Here is a 21,881-nt window from a genome sequence, read left to right on the forward strand (position 1 = left end):
ATAAATGAATGCATGACTCAGGTCTCAGCTCCCCAGAGACGCCCTCTCACTGGCCTCGCAATACTAACCAAAATTTCTTCAGCAAACTCTTCTTCCCAGCCTCCCATCATGGCTCTTGCCAGCATTCTGCCTGCACCCCGCTGAGGCCTCACTGTGTGGCAGCCAATGGACAGGGGGAGCCCCAGCATGGCCTGGCTCATCAGGTGCTCTCCCAGGGAATTCCATCTGAAGACTTAGGAAGCAATTTCACCTCTGCTGGGTGTGTTGGGCTGCCAGGAGTGGCCATGTCCACACATCTGCAGAGCAGGAGCCAACTGGCAAAGAATCAGAGAGGATAGACTGTGCCACCTCAGAGAAGGAGCAGGAGAAAGAGAAACAAGAGGAAGCGATGCAGAGAGGGACTCACCTTGGTTGCCGGCTCTTGCCCTAGTGGAACCTAACATTTCAGGTCCATCAGACTCCTTCCTGCCCCTACATTCAAGCTTACAGTATTGTTCCTCCTGAAAGATGGTTCACAAAGGAAGCCACTCACATTGCTGAAGATGTTTTTCTGCCAGTGAGAATCAGGGCTGCTGTCCAAGTTCCAGAAGCGAATGGTGTTGTCTGAAGAACAAGTCAGAAAGGATCCTGACGGCAAACAAGCTCTCTGGTCTTCAAACTCAGGATACACCTACAGTTCCCAGAGGACAAGGCAAAGGATGACTCAATGACAGCACTATGACTTACTGTTGCATTTTCATGGGGGAAAAAAAAAGTAAGTTAAAGATAAACAGGTATGTGCAATACCTTCTTTGCTAAAAATAAACAAGGAAAAAAAAAGGATACAAAATGTTACCATATATCGTCTATGTCCCACCTTCAGCCTAGGCCTTAACACATACCCTCAAATAAACTTTCAAGGGAAATGTGGAACTCAAACATCACTAAACACAAAAGAAAACAATGTACCATGAGCAAGAAGTAGCAGAAGCAACAGAGTCTAGCAAGACTTCAAATACTGAAATTATTTATTTTTTATTTTTTTATTTTTTTTGAGGCAGAGTCTGGCTCTGTTGCCCAGGCTGGAGTGCAGTAGCCGGATCTCAGCTCACTGCAAGCTCTGCCTCCCGGGTTTACGCCATTCTCCTGCCTCAGCCTCCCAAGTAGCTGGGACTACAGGCGCCCGCCACCATGCCTGGCTAGTTTTTTGTATTTTTTAGTAGAGATGGGGTTTCACCGTGTTAGCCAGGATGGTTTCAATCTCCTGACCTAGTGATCCGCCCGTCTCGGCCTCCCAAAGTGCTGGGATTACAGGCTTGAGCCACAGCGCCCGGCCAAATACTGGAATTATTAAATCAAGGGTGGTGGCGCATGCCTGTAGTCCCAACTACTTGGGAGGCTGAGGCAGGAGGATTACTTGAGACCAGCAGTTCAAGTCCAGTCTGGCCAACATATGAGACTGTGTCTCCAAACAAACAAACAGACAGACAAACCAAAAACAAAATAAAAAACCCAAATTGGAATTATCAGACAGAATACAAAATAACTATGATCAATATGTTTGATGAACTAAAAGATAATTTCCACAAGATTAAAAGTATGCAGCCAACCAGAAATTATAAAGATTAACCAAGCAGGGCTGAAAAAGAACCAAACAGAACTGCTTCTAGAAATGAATAATAAAAACATACTGGCCAGGCGCAGTGACTCATGCCTGTAATCCCAGCACTTTGGGAGGCCGAGGCGGGCAGATCCCCTGAGGTCAGGAGTTCAAGACCAGCTCCCCAGACGCTGGTTTCCCCAGCGTCTCTACTAAACCCTGTCTCTACTAAAAATACAAAATTAGCCGGGTATGGTGGTGCATGCCTGTCATCCCGGCTACTCGGGAGGCTAAGGCAGGAGAATTGCTTGAAACTGGGAGGTGGAGGTTGCAGTGAACCGAGATTGTGCCATTGCACTCCAGCCTGGGCAACAAGAGTGAAGCTCTGTCTCAAAAAAATAAAAATAAAAAAATAAAAAATAGGCCAGGCACAGTGGCTCATGCCTGTAATCCCAGCACTTTGGGAGGCCAAGGTGGGCAGATCACGAAGTCAGGAGATCAAGACCATCCTGACTTAACACGGTGAAACTCCGTCTCTACTAAAAAAAAAAAATACAAAAAATTAGCTGGGCGTGGTGGCAGGCGCCTATAGTCCCAGCTACTCAGGAGGCTGAGGCAGGAGAATGTTGTGAACCCAGGAGGCGAAGCTTGCAGTGAGTCAAGATCACGCCACTGCACTCCAGCCTGGGCAGCAGAGCGAGACTCCGTCTCAAAAATAAACAAATAAATAAATAAAAATAAAAACATATTAAAAACCAAAGATTAGATATAATTGAAGAGAAAATTAAGTGAACTGAAAGACAGAACTAAAGATGTTTAGAATGAAGCTGAGAAGGACAAACAGCCACCATATAAAGAGATTTCAAAATATGGAAGATTGAGAACTGGGAAGACAATAGTAGCGGCATTCATTCTTTTAATTTCCCAAAATCTCGACATAAGAAAAACATCAACCAGATGGCAAAACCCAAACCTACAGACGACATTTATAGCAAAACTCAGTGACAAAATACTCCCATAACCCCCAAAATACAAGTGAGTGGGACAAACCACCACTAGTCACAAGACCTACATATCAGCATGCATGTGGGAGACAGAGAAGCAATGAGGCATCTGACAGACCCAGCAATAGGATAATTCCAAAGTAGCCAACAGGTGTTCACTGGAAAGCACACTGGGCCAAACTGGACAGCAGCTGAAATTGGGAGGGTTTCATCCGCCCCAGCAGCAGTTGAATGCAAGGGGTAAGGCCTAAAGGGACTGGAGAAGATCCTGTGAACTCTCAAAACTGAGCAGCCAGGGCTCCCTTCCAGGACAAAACCCCACACTGAAGAGAAACTGCTGAGAGTAGAAACAAAACTGATCAATCACAACAGGAACAGGAGAAATAAAGTAAAGAGGAGATTCAGATTAAAGGAGAGACATAACAGATAAAGAGGACCACAAAAAGGAACTATCAGAAAGCAGGTTGCCATATTTTAACACGGAAAAATAACAGAAGCCTATAATCCCAGCACTTTGGGAGGCTGAGGCAGGAGGACTGCTTGAGCCCAAGTTTGAGACCAACTGGGCAGCATAGTGAGACCCCATCTCTACCAAAACTAAAAAATTAGCCGGGCATGGTAGTGCATACCTGTGGTCCCAGCTACTTGGGAGGCTGAGGCAGGAGGATTGCTTGTGCCTACGAGGTTGAGGCTTCAGTGAGCTATGATCATGCCACTGCACTCCAGCCTAGGCAAGAGTGAGACTCTTTCTCGAAAACAAACAAAACAAAACAAAACAAAACATGCCACTCCACCCCCATTAAAAAACAGAAGACAGAGTTCTCTCTTGTGAAGTTGGAAAATCTGTCCTGAAGCACACCAAATTCTAATATTTCAGAAAAACTGGTATCACGTAAAAATGAACAACAGGAAAGGACCAAGGTCAAATCCTATAGTCACTCTTAAAAAAGAAGAAGAAGAAGAAGAAGAAAAAAAGCACATCAGAAACATATTTTCACAAAAAAGATAAAAACTATAACTTACATTTTTTTTTTTTTAAAACAGAGTCTTGCCCTGTCGCCCACGCTGGAGTGCAATGGCGCGATCTCGGCTCACTGCAACCTCCACCTCCTGGGTTCAAGCAATTCTCCTGCCTCAGCCCCCCAAGTAGCTGGGATTACAGGCCCCGCCACCACACCCAGCTAATTTTTTGTATTTTTAGTAGAGACTGGGTTTTGTCATGTTGGCCAGGCTGGTCTCAAACTCCTGACCTCAGGTGATCCATCTGCCTCAGCCTCCCAAAGTGTTGGGATTACCAGCATGAGCCACCATGCCTGGCCTACTACTTCAAAAGAAGGTAAAAGATATTTAAAAAATGATCCAAGATATAAAAAACAACCTACAAAAACTCAGAAACAAAGTGATGTAACTTAAAGAAAGAACTAGGTCAGGCACAGTGGCTCATGCATGTAATCCCTGCACTTTGGGAGGCCGAGGTGGGCAGATCACTTGAGGTGAGGAGTTCAAGACCAACCTGGCCAACATGGCGAAATCCTGTCTCCATTAAAAAAACAAAAATTAGCCAGGCGTGGTGGTGCATCTGGAATCCCAGCTACTCAGGAATCTGAGGCAGGAGAATCACTTGAACCTGGAAGCCTGAGGTTGCAGTGAGCGGAGATGACGCCACTGCATTCCAGCCTGGGCGACAGAGTAAGATACCATTTCAAAAAAAAACCTTGTACTTATACGTTCATAGCAGTGGTATTTACAATAGCTATAAGGTAGAAACAACCCAAGTGGCCGTCAACTGATAACAGAGAACAAAATGTGTTCTATCCATACAATGAAATACTATTCCGCCATAAAAAGGAATGAAGTACTGACACATGCTACAACATGGATAAATCTTGAAAACATTATGCTAAGTGAAAGCCAGGCACAAAAGCCCACATATTCTATGATTTCACTTATAAAAAATATTCAGGTCAGGCATGGTGGCTCACACCTGTAATCCTAGCACTTTGGGAGGCCGAGGTAGGTGGATCACCTGAGCTCAGGAGTTCAAAACCAGCCTAGGCAACATGGTGAAACCCTGTCTCTACTAAAATACAAAAAATTCACCAGGCATGGTGGCATGTGCCGTAATCCCAACTACTCTAGAGACTGAGGCATGGGAATTGCTTAACTCGGGAGGTGGAGGTTGCAGTGAGCCGAGATTGTGCCTCTGCATTCTAGTCTGGGTGACAGAGCGAGACTCCATCAAAAAAAAAAAAAAAAAAAAAAAAAGAAAGAAAGAGGAAAAGAAAGGAAAGAGGCTCACGCCTGTAATCTCTGCACTTTGGGAGGCCGAGGTGGGCGGATCACGAGGTCAAGAGATCGAGACCTGGCTAACATGGTGAAACCTCATCTCTACTAAAAATACAAAAAATTAGCTGCGCGTGGTGGCGGGCACCTGTAGTCCCAGCTACTCAGGAGTCTGAGGCCAGAGAATGGTGTCAACCTGGGAGGCGGAGCGTGCAGTAAGCTGAGACTGCGCCACTGCACCACTCCGGCCTGGGTGACAGAGCGAGCGAGACTCAGTCTCAAAAAAAAGGAAGGAAGGAAAGGAGAGAAAAGAAAAGAGAAAAGATCCAGAACAGGCAAATCCATAAAGACAGAAGCAGATTAGTCATCTCCATCGATGGGGGGAGTGGGGAATGGGGAGGACTGCTTAACAGATACAGGATTTTTTTGGGTGGGTGGGTGATGAAAATGTTCTGAAACTAGAGAGTAACGATGGCTGCATGACACTGTAAGTGTACTAAGTGCCACCAAATGGTAACTTTAAAATTGCTGAAATGGTAAATTTCATGTCATGTATATTTTACCACTATATATATATATAATTCCCCATTCCAAAATAAACAGGGGTCAAAAGGGAGAGACTATAGTATACAATGGCTACATATTCAGATCCTGTAAATATAGTATAACTATTTTAAAAATTGGAGAGAGTAGAGAAAACATATGCAATACAATTGTTTTAACTGTCTTCAGAACTGAAGAGCTGTCCGTTCTCAGACTGTTGCATGTAAATGTGGGAAAAAGCAAATGAGTTAATGGAGATATTCTAATTCCATCATCCCCTGTGTCTTTAAGAACTACGCTTCTGGAAGCATCAACCCAATAGCTATGAGCATCCCTAACACCCAACTTGTGATTCTGAAATCCCAATTTGTACTAAAAAAATACACCTGGCCTTTTCTTTCTCTTTTTTCTTTTCTTTTTTTTTTTGTGATAGGGTTTCACTCTGTCACCCAGATTGGAGTACAGTGGCTTGATCTTGGCTTAATGCAACCTCTGCCTCCCGGGTTCAAGTGATTCTCATGCCTCAGCCTCCCGAGTAGCTGGGACTACAGGCGCCCGCCACCATGCCTGGCTAATTTTTTGTATTTAATGGAGACAAGGTTTCACCATGTTGACCAGGTTGGTCTCAAACTCCTGGGGTCAGGTAATTCCCCTGCCTCAGCCTTCCAAAGTGCTGGGATTACAGGCATGAGTCACTGCACCCAGCCCAAAAAACTAAACATGGTCTTTTCAAGAAATGGTTGATTCCTGATATGGGACAGGAAAGGTACAAGATGAGACTGGAACATATTGGCATCCCAGGCAGCAAGGTGGCTATCAAGAAATACTAGGGTCATGTCCAAAGGACTCAGGAGCCAACGTTAAGAGGCTCTCACTGGCCAAAGATGGGATGATATGAGCGCCAATAAAGTTAATAATTATAATAGATTAAAACATATCTGATATATTTAAATATATATGAGTTTATAATGATATTAAATAAAACTAGTTACCTTTAGAGGATAGGGAACCAATTCATTATCTTGAAAACTGGTAAATAAAGGGAAAGAATCAAGTATTTTTCCTGCCTTTCCTATATGAAGTATAGCACTGGGTGACCAAATGGCAGATGAGAGCAAATATCTCTTCACGTAAGCAGTCCAACTAATAAAAATAAATTATAGAATTAGAATATCACCATATTGCAACCTTCAATAAATGGGTCCAGGCATTGAGCATCAATAGCTGCTAACAGGCCAGGCACAGTGGCTCACACCTATAATCCCAGCACTTTGGGAGGCTGAGGCGGGCAGATCACTTGAGGTCAGAAGTTTGAAACCAGCCTGGCCAACATGGTGAAACCCCATCTCTACTAAAAATACAAAAATTAGCCAGGCGTGGTGGCGGCTGCCTGTAATCCCAGCTACTTGGGAGGCTGAGGCAGAAGAATTGCTTGAAACCAGGAGGTGGAGGTTGCAGTGAGCTGAGATAGTGCCACTGCACTCCAGACTGGGGCAACAGAGCAAGATTCTGTCTTGGGGGGTGGGGGGGAAAGCTGCTAACAATAATTGATAAACTCTACATATCGTTTGTGTGATTTTTATGATGTTTATTTTCAGAAACATAAAGAATACAGGTAGAACCTTAGAGTTATAGAAGAGAGAATAGGCCGGGCATGGTGGCTCATGCCTGTAATCCCAGCACTTTGGGAGGCTGAGGTGGGCGGATCACCTAAGGTGGGGAGTCCAAGACCCGTCTGGCCAACATGGAGAAACCCCGTCTCTACTAAAAATACAAAATTAGCCAGGCGTGGTGGTGCCTGCCTGTAATCCCAGCTACTCATGAGGCTGAGGCAGGAGAATCGCTTGAACCTGGGAGGTGGAGGATGCTGTGAGCCGAGATTACATCATTGCACTCTAGCCTGGGCGACAAGAGTGAAACTCCATCTCAAAAAAAAAAAAAAAAAAAAGGCAGAGAGAGAATAGAGTAGAAGCAGTATTGGCTGACAATTTTCTAGAACTGATGAAAAGATCTATCCACAGATACTGCTGCTGAACAGCTATATACATAAACAATAAGGAGATGCAAAGAAAATAAACTGAAGACACATAATAAAATTGATAACAATGAGGGTGAGAGGGAGCAGAACTGGGGGCAGGGAAGTCATCAATGTAGACTATAGCCTTATCTATAATATTTCACCTATTTTCCCAAATTTTAAAAAATTTCATATATAAATTTTAAGTTATTAAAAAACATTCTTTGAATGGAAAAAAAGTGCTGTCAACAAAAACGTCAGCCCCATGAAGGCAGACAGACTCAACCAGAGTCATACGGCTGAATGCTGCCTATTCAAAAGGACAAAGTTCTTTGTCATGGTCCTGAATCTGGCCATGAAAACATAATTCCTCTAGGACAAACATTTCCAGTTAAGAAATTTTCAGCCCCCTTGCCATAGCCGCTGCCGAGTAGCTGCAACTATAGGCACGCCTGGCTAATTTTCAATTCTGTTTTGTAAAGCCGGGGTTTCCTCATGTTGCCCAGGCTGATCTCGAACCCCTGGACTCAAGTGATCTGCCCACTTCGATTTCCCAAAGTGCTGGGACTACAGGCATGAGTCACCGTGCCTGGCTAACTTTAGAGAATTTTTTAAAATCCACAAACTCACTCTCAGAAAATAAAAACTTCAAAACCTTTTTTTTTTTCTAGACAGGGTCTCACTCTGTTACTCAGGCTGGAGTGTGGTGGCACAATCACAGCTCACCGTAGCCTTGACATCCTAGACTCAAGTGATCTTCCTGCCTCCGCCTCTCGAGTAGCTGAGACCACACGTGTGTGCCACCATGCCTAGCTAATTTTTAAAAATTATTTGTAGAGACAGGGTCTTGCGTTGCCCAGGCTCGTCTCAAACTCCTGGGCTCAAGTGATCCTCCCGCCTCAGACTCCCAAAGTGTTGGGATTACAGGCGTGAGCCACTATGCCCCATCTTCAACTCTTTTTTAAAAAAAACAGTGAAATACAGAAACAATCTCCACAGCAAAGCTTTCTGCAGAGTGCACGTTCCTGCTGCAGGGCCTCTGTGCTTGTGGTTCTCCCCAGTAGTTGCAGGTCTCACTCCCCAATTTCCTGCAGGTCTCTGCTTAAATGTCCTCAGGAAGGTCTTCCCTGACCCCTCTCCTCTCTAGAATACCACCTGGATTCCCCTTCCCCTTCCCTGCCTCATTTTTCTTCAGAGGGTTACTGCTGCTTGGCGTGTTATTCACTGATGATGTTTCCAGGTTTCCTTTCCCATCCAAATGTGAGCTCTTAAGGGCAGGGTTTTTGTGTCTGTGTCCTCAGCACCTAGGACAGGGCCTGAGGCATAGGAGGGAGTCAATGAGTATCTTCTGAAGGAACTACTGAATGGGTTCCCAAACTGTGGGGAACTGTGCAGAGGCTAAGCAGGGGCAGAGGGAGGGAGGAGGGACTCACCTCCACGTTCCAAACGTAGGAGCTGTGGAAGAGCTCTGACCACACCTTGCCCACTCTGTTGATGTCCTTGACATCCCAGATGTAGATGCTGTGGTCCTTATACACGCAGGACAGCCACTGGTGGATGGGGTCGAAGGTCAGTGCCACTGTATCTGGGTAGACTGCTTCTGCCTTCCTGTGGAAGAGGAAGCTAACAAGGCCACATGGGTAATCAATCACCATCAATGTCACTGAGTAGTGACAGCCACCTCTAGTGACAGTGGAGCTGCCTCCCCGGCAATGCCATGCCTCAGGGTATTTGTGGCCATCCATCTCTCCTGCTCCAATTCCACTTCTCCCTCTTTCCTCTTCCTCTGCTTGGCTTCTCATGTAGAGGATACAAACTGGAAACTTTTGCCTGGCCCTGAGAGCAAATGAGTTTTTGATTCCTATGAACATTTCTCTCCCATCATTTCACCCAACTCAAGCTCCTGCTCTCTCTGAGCATACAAAGATAATAGGCATGTATCTCAGGTCCACCTCTTCTTGGCCTCACCAACACATGATCAAAAAGTCTCTTTGCCCTAAGGAGGCTGGGGAGCTGTCTCATGGCCCGAGGTCTCCCTATGAAGGCTACAGTTTACTGAGCATTTATACTGTGCCAGGCCGAGAATTTTACCTGCAATAAATTCTCACAACCACGATAAGAGGTAGGCACTGTATTTTACATATGAGAAAACGGAAGCACAGGGAGGTATAGTCACCTTCCCAAGGTCACACAGCACAACAGAAGGCAGCAGAGTGAGAGCCCAGCTACTATAACACAACACTGCCTGTGGGTTGCTCACCCCCTCCTTTCCTTCATGACACCTGTTCAGGTCCTGTCATGGAAAAGGCACCCAGGAGCTAGTATCCAGAAATCCACAAAGAGGCAGCCCTAGGCACCCGGCATCCCCTGGTTAGGTACCCCCGATTCCCTACAACAGACTTGCAACAAAGGAGAAGACAAGCCACAGCCTAGCACTTCCATCCACTCTCGACACAGCAGCAGAGGGACCTAACATGTAAGGCCTGGTCATTTACCCCAACGCCCGAAACCCCCAGCAACTGCCCACTGACCTAAGGATAGACCTCAGGCACCCCACACTGGCCTCATCTCCCACCATCCTCCCTGGGCACACTGGGCTCTGGCCACACAATCCCTCACTATTCCTGCAACATGACAAGCCCAGTGTACTGTCACCTCAGTTGCTGGGACCCAGCTCTCCACACAGCGGCTCCTTCTCACCAGACACCCAGTCAGTACAGCCCACCCCGGGCACTCTCCTTCCTGAGTCCTTGCTGTGTTCCCCAAAGCACTGATGCCTATCTGAAATTACCTTCTTTGTGTACTTGCTTATCATCGAGCCCCCCTGCTATACTGCACAGAGGCAGAGATTTTGCTGCTTCACTATAGGTGTATCCTGCTTCCAGCCCAGGGCTGGCACTTAGCAGCTGCTTAGTAGGGGTCAGCCATGTGGATGCAAACACTCCACCACATTCACAGCTGCTCTGCACTGTTCTTCACCATGCTGACCGCTATCTGAGATGATACTGTTTATTCCTTTGTTTTCTCACTGACTGTTTCTTCCCCTACCCAGCCTCACTTCTCACTGTGAAGCTTGCCTTGGAAGGCAAGGACTTTTCCGCTTTGTAATGCCCAGGGCTGAGAGTCATGATGAGTATTTGTGGGATGGACAATATATGGATCTGGAAGCATGGATGAATGTCAGTGGAGAGACTCTGGGTGGGCCCCTCCCATTCCGTTCCCTCTCCCTGCAGGGCAGTACCTGGGCTCCAGGCCCTGTGCCACATCTACCCCAAGGTAGTGTGGCTTGGGCAGGTTGGTGAGGTAGTGCAGGCTGTGGGCCTGGAAGATGCGGACTATCCCATCTGTGCAGCCACAGAAGATGAGCTCCTGGCTGACACAGAGGCAGGAAGACAGGGAGACCTGTAGGGGCAAAAGGGACCCCAGTGGATTTGGTGCTTCACGTGGCCTGGCCCAGGGACATGGGGACTGACAGAGCAGCCTTAGGCCTCCAGAGAAGACTTATAGTTCCTTGGGTCTAAGACACCCATTTTAGCACATTTTAAGATTTCTGAAATCAAGATATAGTATACTGCTGCTATTGAAAGACATGTGTCCCCAGGTAGACAGAGACATGAACGGAGACAGAGATGTCACTGCCGTCTACAGAGAAACGTAGCTAGGTATGAAAAATACCTGTTCAGGCCGGGCGCGGTGGCTCAAGCCTGTAATCCCAGCACTTTGGGAGGCCGAGACGGGTGGATCACGAGGTCAGAAGATCGAGACCATCCTGGCTAACACGGTGAAACCCCGTCTCTACTAAAACTACAAAAAAAAAAAACTAGCCGGGTGAGGTGGCGGGCGCCTGTAGTCCCAGCTACTCGGGAGGCTGAGGCAGGAGAATGGCATGAACTCGGGAGGCGGAGCTTGCAGTGAGCTGAGATCTGGCCACTGCACTCCAGCCTGGGTGACAGAGCCAGACTCCGTCTCAAAAAAAAAAAAAAAAAAAAAAAAAAAAGAAAAATACCTGTTCAGCAGACTGCAATTTCAGGTAAGTCACTTGTAGTAACAGGGTTGAATGTTAAGCTTAAAATTGTTTTTTTTTTGAGACGGAGTTTTTTTTCTTGGTCGTCGCCCAGGCTGGAGTACAATGGTGCGATCTTGGCTCACTGCAACTTCCACCTCCCGGGTTCAAGCGATTCTCTTGCCTCAGCCTCCAGAGTAGCTGGGATTACAGGCGCCTGCCACCACACCCGGCTAATTTTTTTGTATTTTGAGATGGGATTTCACCATGTCTGTCAGGCTGGTCTTGAACTCCTGACCTCAGGTGATCCACCCACCTCAGTCTCCCAAAGTGTTGGGATTACAGACGTGAGCCACTGCGCCTGGCCTTTAGGCTTAAATTTTATTCCCTTTTGCTTACAAACAACTTCATAATGACTATACTCCAAAGCAGTACAGAAAAAAGTTATAGTATCTAGAAAGGACTGTCTATCCTACTAGGAAGTGCTAGACCTCTAGACGCAGTTTAAGGAGTTTTTCCAAATCTAGAGCGACTTATATATGAGTCATTTAGAGCTTAGGAACTAAACATCTATCTATTGAAAGCTTTTCACTTGCTTGAAAAAGAGAAAATGATGTCTAACCAACTAGAACAAATATAAAACTTGGAACTCTTCCACATGCCATTAACCTCAAAGGTGATCTCTGGAGTGAGTTACAAAGGCAAGGAAGGAACAGGAGAGAAAACCACAATGCTCTGGCTGATAGCCAAATGGGCAACTGATTCCAGATGGGAAAATAGCTTGGACATAAACTTTCAGATACTAAAGGAAAGCAGCTGTGCAATGTATTGATAGATCATGCTCTAGTTTAAAAGTTTATGGCCGGGCACAGTGGGAGGCCAATACCAGTGGATCACTAAAGGTCAGGAGTTCGAGACCAGCCTGGTCAACATGGTAAAACCCTGTCTCTACTAAAAATACAAAAATTAGCTGTGCGTTGTGGCAGGCGCCTGTAATCCCAGCTACTTGGGAGGCTGAGGCAGGAGAATCGCTTGAACCTGGGAGGCAGAACTTGCAGTGAGCCGAGATTGCGCCACTGCACTCCAGCCTGGGCAATAGAGTAAGATTCCATCTCAAAAAAAAAAAATTAAAAATAAATAAATGTTCATGCATTTTGTGTAGTCTTTTTTGACTGAAAAGTTATTAAATCAATGGTACCTCTGAGTTTTAAAAAATGCAATCCTCTACCAGCCAGAGTGCTCAAAGGAGAAGAGAAATGTGAAGTAGATCAAATAGTAATGGGAAAACAACTGTCACCCTGAGCCCATTTCAGGTTACCAAGCACTGTGCTCACTGCCTATATTATCTCACGTGACTTCTTTATCAGCTCTGTGGGGAGGGCAGCAGTACTCCCATTTTACAGATGTGGAACCTGAAGCTCAGAGAGGGGGTGTCATTCACCATTAGTCACATAAGCAGAACCTGTGTGGTCAATGCTGATGAACACTCCTGCAGACACATATCATGAGAAAGAGCCTGTCCAACTGATGGCAGAGAGGGAGGTGGTACCTTCAGGTTGATCCACTTCTCCAGCACCCTCTTCTCATTGAACTGGCAGAGGAGGCCCGAGTAGGACACACAGAAGGTACTGCCTGCCATCCGGCCCCGACCGCAGGCCACACCACAGAAGATATTGTTGTGCAGCTCGCCCAGGATGCCTGAGCGCCCTACAAGGGGCACTGTGCTCGTCACCTGGAGACACAGAGGGCATAGTGAGATACTGTCCACACAGCTGAGCCCCCAACAGGGTCACGATGGGTCCTACATGACCAGATGATAGGACACAACAAAACAGGAGAACTCTAAGCTCTTCCAAATGGAGGAGAAGGAAAGAAAACACTAGAACCCTGCCACTCTGGACAGGAGGGCTGGAAGCAGTAGTGCAAGAATGAGAGCTGGTCCCAGGGTCAGGGGGTTCCTGGCAGGGCCTGTGCATCAGCCCCCTGAGAGTAGGCCCAGAAGCAGCAGCTGGGCCCGAGAGGTCAAATGGCCCGAGACCGCTGCCCTCAAATCCCAGGGAGAAACGGGAGGTCATGCTGCCACAGATGGTGACTCCCTCAGGGCCTGGTTAAAGGGGCAGGGACAGAAACTCACCTTTGTCTCAGTGGAGACTTCCAAGAACCAGAACCTCACATGTCGGTTCCCAACAGTGACAAAATAGCTGCTGTCCTCTGAGAAGGAGAGGGCGATGACTCTACAAGATACCTTGTTGGAGGCCACTACGATGTCTTTCTGGAAGAATAAGTGCAAAGCTCATGCCAGCACTCATTCCACTGGACTGCCTGGGCCTCCCTGCTTGTCCCCATTCCAAATCTGTCTTCCTAGGACCCTCCAGGGAGCTGCTGTATGGGGAAACCTATGTGGTGCAACCTGCTCATTCCTCACCAGAGGGGACAGAGGCTTGGAATGGTCCCCCTAGGAGAGTATGTTCCAGAGCTCTCCCAAGGGTCTAAGCTCTGCAGCCCACGCATGGTATTGGGGACAGTCATGGCTGGGATGTAAGGACAACGCAACCTATGGCTGTCACGGATGGGGCTCCTGCTCTGGGCCCTGCTTTGAGCCCTTCACAGGATAACCCATGAAATTCCCTCAATAGCCCCATGAGGGAATTGAGCCCTGGTAGCCTTTCCCCAACCCTACCAGGCTCAGAGGGGAAGATGTCATGTGCTCAAGGTCACATAGTGGGTTATGGGCAGAGCCAGGATTTGGTACCCACTTCTGCCAGCTCCACAGCTGTTCCAAAGCCCAGCCTTCCAGTGCTTATCAACTCATTAAAGTCTTACAACTCAACAAGGTAAGTAGTACTATATCCATCTAACAGAGAAGGAAACAGACTCACAGAGATGTTAAGTCACTTGGCTAAGGTCACAGCTGGTCAATATAAAAATATTTATAATTCTTCTAGCTGGGTGCCTGTCTCGTGCCTTACAATAAGGGATCAGCATGTCACAGGTGCTCAATAGCTGTCATGTGTTGGGTGAGTGAGCACTTTACTGCGTCCTCTCATGTAGCCCTCCCAGTGCCCAAGACACAGGATGCTCTGGCAGCTGGCTGCCTGTCACAGGCCCGCTGGTCTTACCTTCCAGTCCCAGACGTTGAGCACCATGTCATGTTGGTAGCCCATGGACACGATGTGCTTCATATTGGGTGAGAAGGCCACACAGGCCACACCATACTTGTGGCCTAGCATCTCCGCCACCTGATTCTTCTCCTCCACATCCCAGATGCGCACAGCAGGCCTATGTCCATTCTAGGGAAGGTGGGGTCATTACTGCTGCTGGGCTCTGTACCAGGCAGGGCTAGAGGGGTTGTCAAGGCCGAAGATTGCATTGCCATAGGGTGTGCCCAAAAGCCATCTCCCCCATCTGCTACGGGGCTGTCCTGGCCCAGGAAGGAGCTATTCCAGGGACTCCCAGGCCTGCTGGGAGCATAAGGAATAGCTCCCGAGACCCCCAACCCCCACTCCCACTCAATGGTGATCATGACTCACCTCCCCTGTCACTATGTACTTCCCATCAGGGGAGAAGGCCAGAGCACTCAGAGACTTCCTGGGGATAAAGAAAAGAGCTGATCACTGGTTCCACTAAGGGTGGCCAGTCAGACCCCACCCTGGCGGCTCTGATAGGACTCTGCCCTCTCCTGCCTCCCAAGCCTCGGAAGAGGCCAGGGGAGGTGAGCTCAAGCAGCTCCCACAGAGCCAGTACTGCTGGCGTGCCCAGCACAGCACACAGAGAAATGGGGGTAAATGCAAAGGCCCCTTCCACCCTGAGATACCAAACCCAAATGGGGTAGACATTGTATGGGGACCCTGCTTTCTTCCCTCTCTGCCGCAGTGGGTACCCTAAGACCCCACTCACCCTATAACACTGAGAAATATGCAGGAAATGGTACAGGCCTGGCCTAACTAAAGGGGTGGTGCTGATGGGAGGATCCTGGCAGACATCACATCAAGGTAGCCTGCAGCGTGTGCTCCACTGATAAATACTCAAGATATTCTGGAAAATCCATAAACAGCCAAAATGTTTCTGAGACTCCTAGCTAGCCTGCACAAGGACTTGAATGAACAGGCTAGCTGGCAGGTTTCTGGCAGTGCGATTCACCATTCTGAGACTGTACGGTTTCCTTCTTCTCCCCTCTCTCTTTTCATCTTGTTTTCACCTTTGTTCCTTAACAATAATTGTCTCCCTACGTGAGATGGTAAATTGGCGTGCAGATAACTAAGTAAATGTCACTAAGTGAGACTTTGGCAACTTCATGGAATATTCATCATCAAGTCAACCTGCTTCCCAGGCTTCCCGTGGTTCCTTACAGCAGCAAACAGGGCAAGTTGCCTCCCGGATACCCACTTGTCTCTCTTTCCTCACTGACATAATCCCAGTTTCATGCTTGCAGCTATGCAGGTACAGCTACATGACTCAGTCTGGCCAAGGAGAAGTAAACTGACATGCTGTGTGCCCCGCTTCCCACCAATTCCCCTCCTGAAATAAGCACAGAACAGCCAGAACTCCATCTTGGGCCATGAAGTGACTTCAAGACCAGAAGCCTCACAATAAATGGGGTGGAACAGAAGGAGAGAGGAATGGAGGCTGGGTGCAGTGCCTCATGCCTGTAATCCCAGCACTTTCGGAGACAGAGGTGGGAGGTTCACTTGAGGTCAGGAGTTCATGATCAGCCTGGCCAACATGATGAAACCCTATCTCTACTAAAAATACAAAAAAATAGGCCGGGCATGGTGGCTCAGGCCTGTAATCCCAGCACTTTGGGAGGCCAAGGCGGGCAGATCACAAGTTCAGGAGATCGAGACCATCCTGGCTAACACGGTGAAACCCCGTCTCTACTAAAAAGTTCAAAAAAATTAGCTGGGCGTGGTGGTGGGTGCCTATAGTCCCAGCTACTTGGGAGGCTGAGGCAGGAGAATGGCTGAACCCTGGAGGTGGAGCTTGCAGTGAGCCGAGATCACGCCACTGCACTCCACACTGGGAGAGACAGCGAGACTCCATCTCAAAAAACAAACAAACACACAAACAAACCAAAAATAGCCAGGTGTGGTTGCGGGAGCCTGTAATCCCAGCTACTCGGGAGGCTGAGGCAGAAGAATCTCTTGAACCCGGGAGGCGGAGGTTGCAGTAGGCCAAGATCGTGCTGCTGCACTCCAGTCTGGGCAACAAAGCAAGACTCCGTCTTGGGAAAAAAAAGAAGTGGGGCAGGGTGCGGTGGCTCATGCCTGTAATCCCAATACTTTGGGAGGGCGAGGTGGGTGGATGACGAGGTCAGGAGATTAAGAACACCCTGGCTAACATGGTGAAACCCTGTCTCTACTAAAAATACAAAAACAAAATTAGCCGGGAGTGGTAGCAGGCACCTGTATGTAGTCCCAGCTACCGGGGAGGCAGAGCTTGCAGTGAGCTGAGATGGCGCCACTGCACCCCAGCCTGGGTGACAGAACGAGACTCCATCTCAAAAAGAGAGAGAGAAAAAAAAAGTGGGGTCCCCGGTGTTCAGAGACACAGCCCCTGGGCTGCCCACCTCCGGACTTACGATGTGCAGGAAGAGCATGCCCTTGGGTTTTAAGCTACGCTGTGGAGGGGTTTCCGTTATCTGTAGCCACCTCTAACCTGTCGCATGCCCCGACCTTGTGCCTGGCCCTCTAGCAAATGCTGTGTGGCCATCACTGCACTGATTCCACAGGCATGCTTCATGGAGTCAGGGCTCTCATGAACCAACTTTGCAGATGAGGTGACTGCAACACAGGGAAGTCCCCTGCTACGGTTAACTAACCAGACAGGACAGAGCCCTGACCTCTAAGCCAGTAGTTCTCAGTCTTGGCTGTATATTATAATTCCCTGGGGAGCATCTGAAAAGTGTCAAAGTCTAAGATTAGTTGAGTGAAAGTTTGGTGAGGAACAGGATAATATTTGCACAGTCTCAGAAAAGATTTCCCCAGGATACTTGCTAATCATAAAGGTGAAAAGAGAGGCTTTGAAGTGGAGGAATCTGGAAGGCAACACCTTGGCCAAATGCTCCCAGTGAACATCACCAGTCACGGGAGACTTCCTGAGAGGAGGCACTGGGAAGAACACAGCACCCCTTCTGGTCTGTTCCTGTCAAAGATGCAGAACCTGAGTCTGCCCTTGAGGAAGCATAGAATAAACCCAAGATACCTCATCTACAATCCTCAAAAGTGTCAAGATCGGCCAGGCGCAGTGGCTCATGCCTGTAATCTCAGCACTTTGGGAGGCCGAGGCAGGCAGATCATGAGGTCAGGAGTTCGAGACCAGCCTGGCCAACATAGTGAAATCCTATCTCTACTTAAAAAAAAAAAACAAAAAAACAAAAATTAGCCAAGAGTGGTGGCGCGCACCTGTAGTCCCAGCTACTCGGGAGACTGAGGCAAGAGAATCGCTTGAACCCAGGAGGTGGAGGCTGCAGTGAGCTGAGATCACTCCATTGCACTCCAGGCAGGTGACACTGTGAGACTTCATCTCAGAAAAAAAAAAAGGGTCAAGATTCTGAAAGTCAAGAAAAGACAGAAGAGCCACGTCAGCCTGAAGTCGAGACTGAGGGGACAACTCAATGCAATGTGTGATTCTAGACAGAACCCTTTGGCCATAAAGGACATTCATGGGACAAAGGCTGACTCCTGAATGGAGCCCTCTGGGGAGTGAATGGGAGTGATTTACCACTTTTCATTTCTTGATTTTGCTGTATATATTACAGTTTTTTTTTTTTTTTTTTTTTTTTGAGGCAGAGTCTTCACTCTGTCGCCCAGGCTGGAGTGCAGTGGCACCATCTCGGCTCACTGCAAGCTCCGCTCCCGGGTTCGTGCCATTCTCCTGCCTCAGCCTCCCGAGTAGCTGGGACTACAGGCGCCCGCCACCGTGCCCGGCTAATTTTTTTTTGTATTTTAGTAGAGACGGGGTTTCACCGTGTTAGCCAGGATGGTCTCGATCTCCTGACCTCGTGATCCGCCCGCCTCGGCCTCCCAAAGTGCAGGGATTACAGGCGTGAGCCACCGGCGCCCGGCCTATATTACAGTTTAGAAGGACTGTCTTTTTTTTTTTTTTTTTTTTTTTTGTAGGAAATACACACTGAAGTATTTATTTTATTTTATTTTATTTTATTTTATTTTTTTGAGACAGAGTCTTGCTCTGTCACCCAGGCTGGAATGCAATGGCGTGATCTTGGCTCACTGCAACCTCTACCTCCCGGGTTCAAGCGATTCTCATGCCTCAGTCTCCCAAGTAGCTGGGATTACAGGCACCTGTCACCATGCCCAGCTAAATTTTGTAGTTTTAGTAGAGATGGGGTTTCACCATGTTGTCCAGACTGGTCTCAAACTCGTGACCTCAGGTGATCTGCCTGCCTCGGCCTCCCAAAGTGTATTTATTTTATTTTACTTTATTTTTCTTGAGACGAAGTCTTGCTCTGTTGCCCAGGCTGGCGTGCAGTGGCGCAATCTTGGTTCACTACAACCTCCGCCTCCCGGGCTCAAGCAATTCTCCTGCCTCAGCCTTCCGAGTAGCTGGAATTACAGGCGCCTGACACCAGGCACAGCTAATTTTTGTATTTTTAGTAGAGACAGGGTTTTGCCATGTTGCCCAGGCTGGTCTCAAACTCCTGACCTCAAGTGATCCTCCTGCCTCTGAGGCCTCCCACAGTGCTGAGATTATAGGTGTGAGTCACCATGCCTGGCCTGAAGTATTTAGAGATATAGGGGCATCATGTCTACAACTGATTCTCAAATAGTTCAGAACAAATTAATATGTATATAGACAAAAAATGATAAAGCAAATGTGGTAAAATGCTAACATTTGGCCAAGTGCAGTGGCTCGCTCACGCCTGTAATCAGCCTTTGGGAGGCTGAGGCAGGTGGACTATCTGAGCTCAGGAGTTTGAGACCACCTGGGGCAACATGGTGAACCCCGTCTCCACCAACACACGAAAAATTAGTTAGGCATGGTGGCACATGCCTGTGGTCCCAGCTACCTGGGAGGCTGAGGCATGAGAATCGCTTGAACCCAGCAGGTGGAGGTTGCAGTGAGCTGAGCCTGGGTGACAGAGCAAGACTCTGTGTCCAAAAAAAAAAAAAAGCTAACATTTGGGAAATATGTGAAAGGTACATAGGTATATATGAGCTCTTTGTACTATTCTAAGTCTGAAATTATTTCAACATAAAAAGTCTCAAAATTGCCAATGCCCAAGTTTCATCCCAGATCAATTGATTTGGCTTTCTCTTGGGGTGAGGCATAGGGACCAGGTGATTCTGATACGCAGTCGGAAAGAAAACCCCCACACTGGCCACACCACCTCCTAATGCACACCCACTGGTGGCCCAGGGTGGGCACTTGCATGCCATCTACTACAAATCCAGGCCACCCACTCCACTGCCTACAGGGATTAGGGTGGCAACACAAGTATGAGGAACTGGCCACAACAGGCCTGACAAATGTCACTAAGCTCAGTCCATCACTGCCACAGGGGAATTTGGGCTCCAGAGGCCAGAATTTCTCACTTCTCCAAACAAGAGGGACATGTAGATTTTTGTGTTAAAAAACTTGAAATGGGCCAGGCAGGGTGGATCAAGCCTGTAACGCCAGCATTTTGGGAGGCTGAGACGGGCGGATCACGAGGTCAGGAGATCGAGACCATCCTGGCTAACACGGTAAAACCCCGTCTCTACTAAAAAATACAAAAAACTAGCCGGGCGAGGTGGCGAGCACCGGAGGCGAGGCAGGAGAATGGCGTAAACCCGGGAGGCAGAGCTTGCAGTAAGCTGAGATCCGGCCACGGCACTCTAGCCTGGGCGACAGAGCGAGACTCTGTCTCAAAAAAAAAAAAAAAAAAAAAAAAAACAAACTTGAAATGTTGTCCACTCATCCAACCTTTAAAACACACTGTATTGGGCAAGTTTGTGTGATTCTGGTTTGCAGCTGCTGCCTTACGAATGCTCTCCCAATTACCAGCAGCTATTTTATTTTCAGAGGAGACCAAGGCTCTGAAAGAAATGTCTCACCTGAGGTTCCACAGTGAATAGATGCTTGAGCCAGGAATAGAACCCAGCTCTGCCCTTATCACCAGTAACAGAACCCACAGTTAGGAGCAAAATGTCCAAAAAGCCACTTTCAAGAGGGAATGCACTTCCCTCTTGAGAAAGAACCTGAGAAAGAACCTGCCGTAGCTGAAGGACCGTATCTTAGGGACCATAAGGGCAGGAGAAAACCCACTCCTTATCCATTCACTTGGAGAACTGGGCCAAAGGAGCAGAGCCTGAGCTATGCCAAGGAGGGACATGGTGTGCCTTCCAAAGGTCACAGCCCTATTGGGACCACATCCCAGGGTAACACAGTGATCAGTTAGCCCCAAGGCAGAGGAGCGGGTCCTTCCCCAGTAACAGCTGAAAGGATCTTTCTAAAACCCAAATCATGTTCAGTCTTTCTCTTAGGAAATAGCCATCAATGTGCCAGACACTGCTGTTTGGTGCTAGGGATACAGAAATGAACTCAGAGAAAGTCCTTGCTCTCAGAGTGCTCACACTGAGGAATGGAGACCCACAGTGAACACCATCAATGAGGAAATTGGACAGCATATCAGAGATGGGAGCAAATTTTGTGGAGAAAAGCAAAACAGAGAATAGAGCTGCTGGAGGGCTGGGGGTGAAAAGCACATCCCTGGCCTGTGACACCCTCCTGTGGCTGCTCTCTGCACTCAGCATGCTCTGCAGCCCCTCTCCAAGGCTGCAAGGCCTACGGGATGTGGCTTCTGCCTATTCCAGTCTCATCTCCCCTGCTCCCTTTCTCCAGGCACCCGGATCCCTGGCTGCTTCTAAAGCACCCGAGATTCTTAACCACCGCAGGGCCTTTGCCCTTGCTGTCCCCCCTGCCTGAAGCGCTCTCCCTACAGCTTCTTATGGGTCACCTTCTCACTTCCTTCAGGTCTCAGAGTCAAGGCAGCATTCCCTGAGCCTTCTGATAAGGCTTTCCTCCTATTCTCTGCCCACAAACCTGCCCGAAGACATCCCCCATCATTTCCTCCACAGCACTGATCATGATCAGCCAGTAATTTGCTGACGGGTTTACTGTCTGTCTCACTCTAGCCAGCAGAGATTCTCCTCTCCTCTGGTCACTGCTGTGTTCCCAGCACACGGAACAGCACCCAACACAGGCAAATGCTGCTGAGCCAACAGGTGAGTGAATGAGTGAGCACCCACCCATGAGTACCTCCAGGCTATGTGGGGGAGGGGAGGTGTGCCAAGCCCCTGGTTCCACCCCTGCCCCCAGGCCCAGGCCTCAGCCTACCTGGCAGTGTTAAAGATGTGCTGCTGCTTGTTCTCCTTGGGGTCTAAAATCACCACCACACAGCTGGGGAGAAAGAGGAAAATGTGCCTCAACTGGGGGGAGTGTTGGGGTCCTGGG

General features: G+C 48.1%; 1 protein-coding gene across 4 annotated transcripts in view; it reads right to left on the reverse strand.

The window, feature by feature from the left end:
- The window catches only part of WDR62 (WD repeat domain 62), a 51,976-nt gene that overhangs the window by 24,443 nt on the left and 5,652 nt on the right, over positions 1 to 21,881 (reverse strand). For 3 of the 4 annotated variants that reach the window (XR_005238298.2, XM_037991583.2, XM_037991582.2), the window contains exons 3-10: positions 21,765 to 21,827; positions 14,960 to 15,017; positions 14,549 to 14,719; positions 13,564 to 13,701; positions 12,979 to 13,161; positions 10,668 to 10,828; positions 8,860 to 9,049; positions 533 to 670 (exon numbers count right to left, since the gene is read on the reverse strand). Coding sequence is in view for 3 of the 4 variants with exons in the window: in XM_037991583.2 (XP_037847511.2) it covers positions 533 to 670; positions 8,860 to 9,049; positions 10,668 to 10,828; positions 12,979 to 13,161; positions 13,564 to 13,701; positions 14,549 to 14,719; positions 14,960 to 15,017; positions 21,765 to 21,827 (1,102 nt within the window). In the remaining variant the exon portion in view is untranslated. The remainder of the gene's footprint in view (positions 1 to 532; positions 671 to 8,859; positions 9,050 to 10,667; positions 10,829 to 12,978; positions 13,162 to 13,563; positions 13,702 to 14,548; positions 14,720 to 14,959; positions 15,018 to 21,764; positions 21,828 to 21,881) is intronic. The other variant, XM_073016614.1, reaches the window with a different exon arrangement.

Source organism: Chlorocebus sabaeus, chromosome 6 (assembly GCF_047675955.1).
Source record: "Chlorocebus sabaeus isolate Y175 chromosome 6, mChlSab1.0.hap1, whole genome shotgun sequence".
NCBI classification, from domain to species: Eukaryota; Metazoa; Chordata; class Mammalia; order Primates; family Cercopithecidae; genus Chlorocebus; species Chlorocebus sabaeus.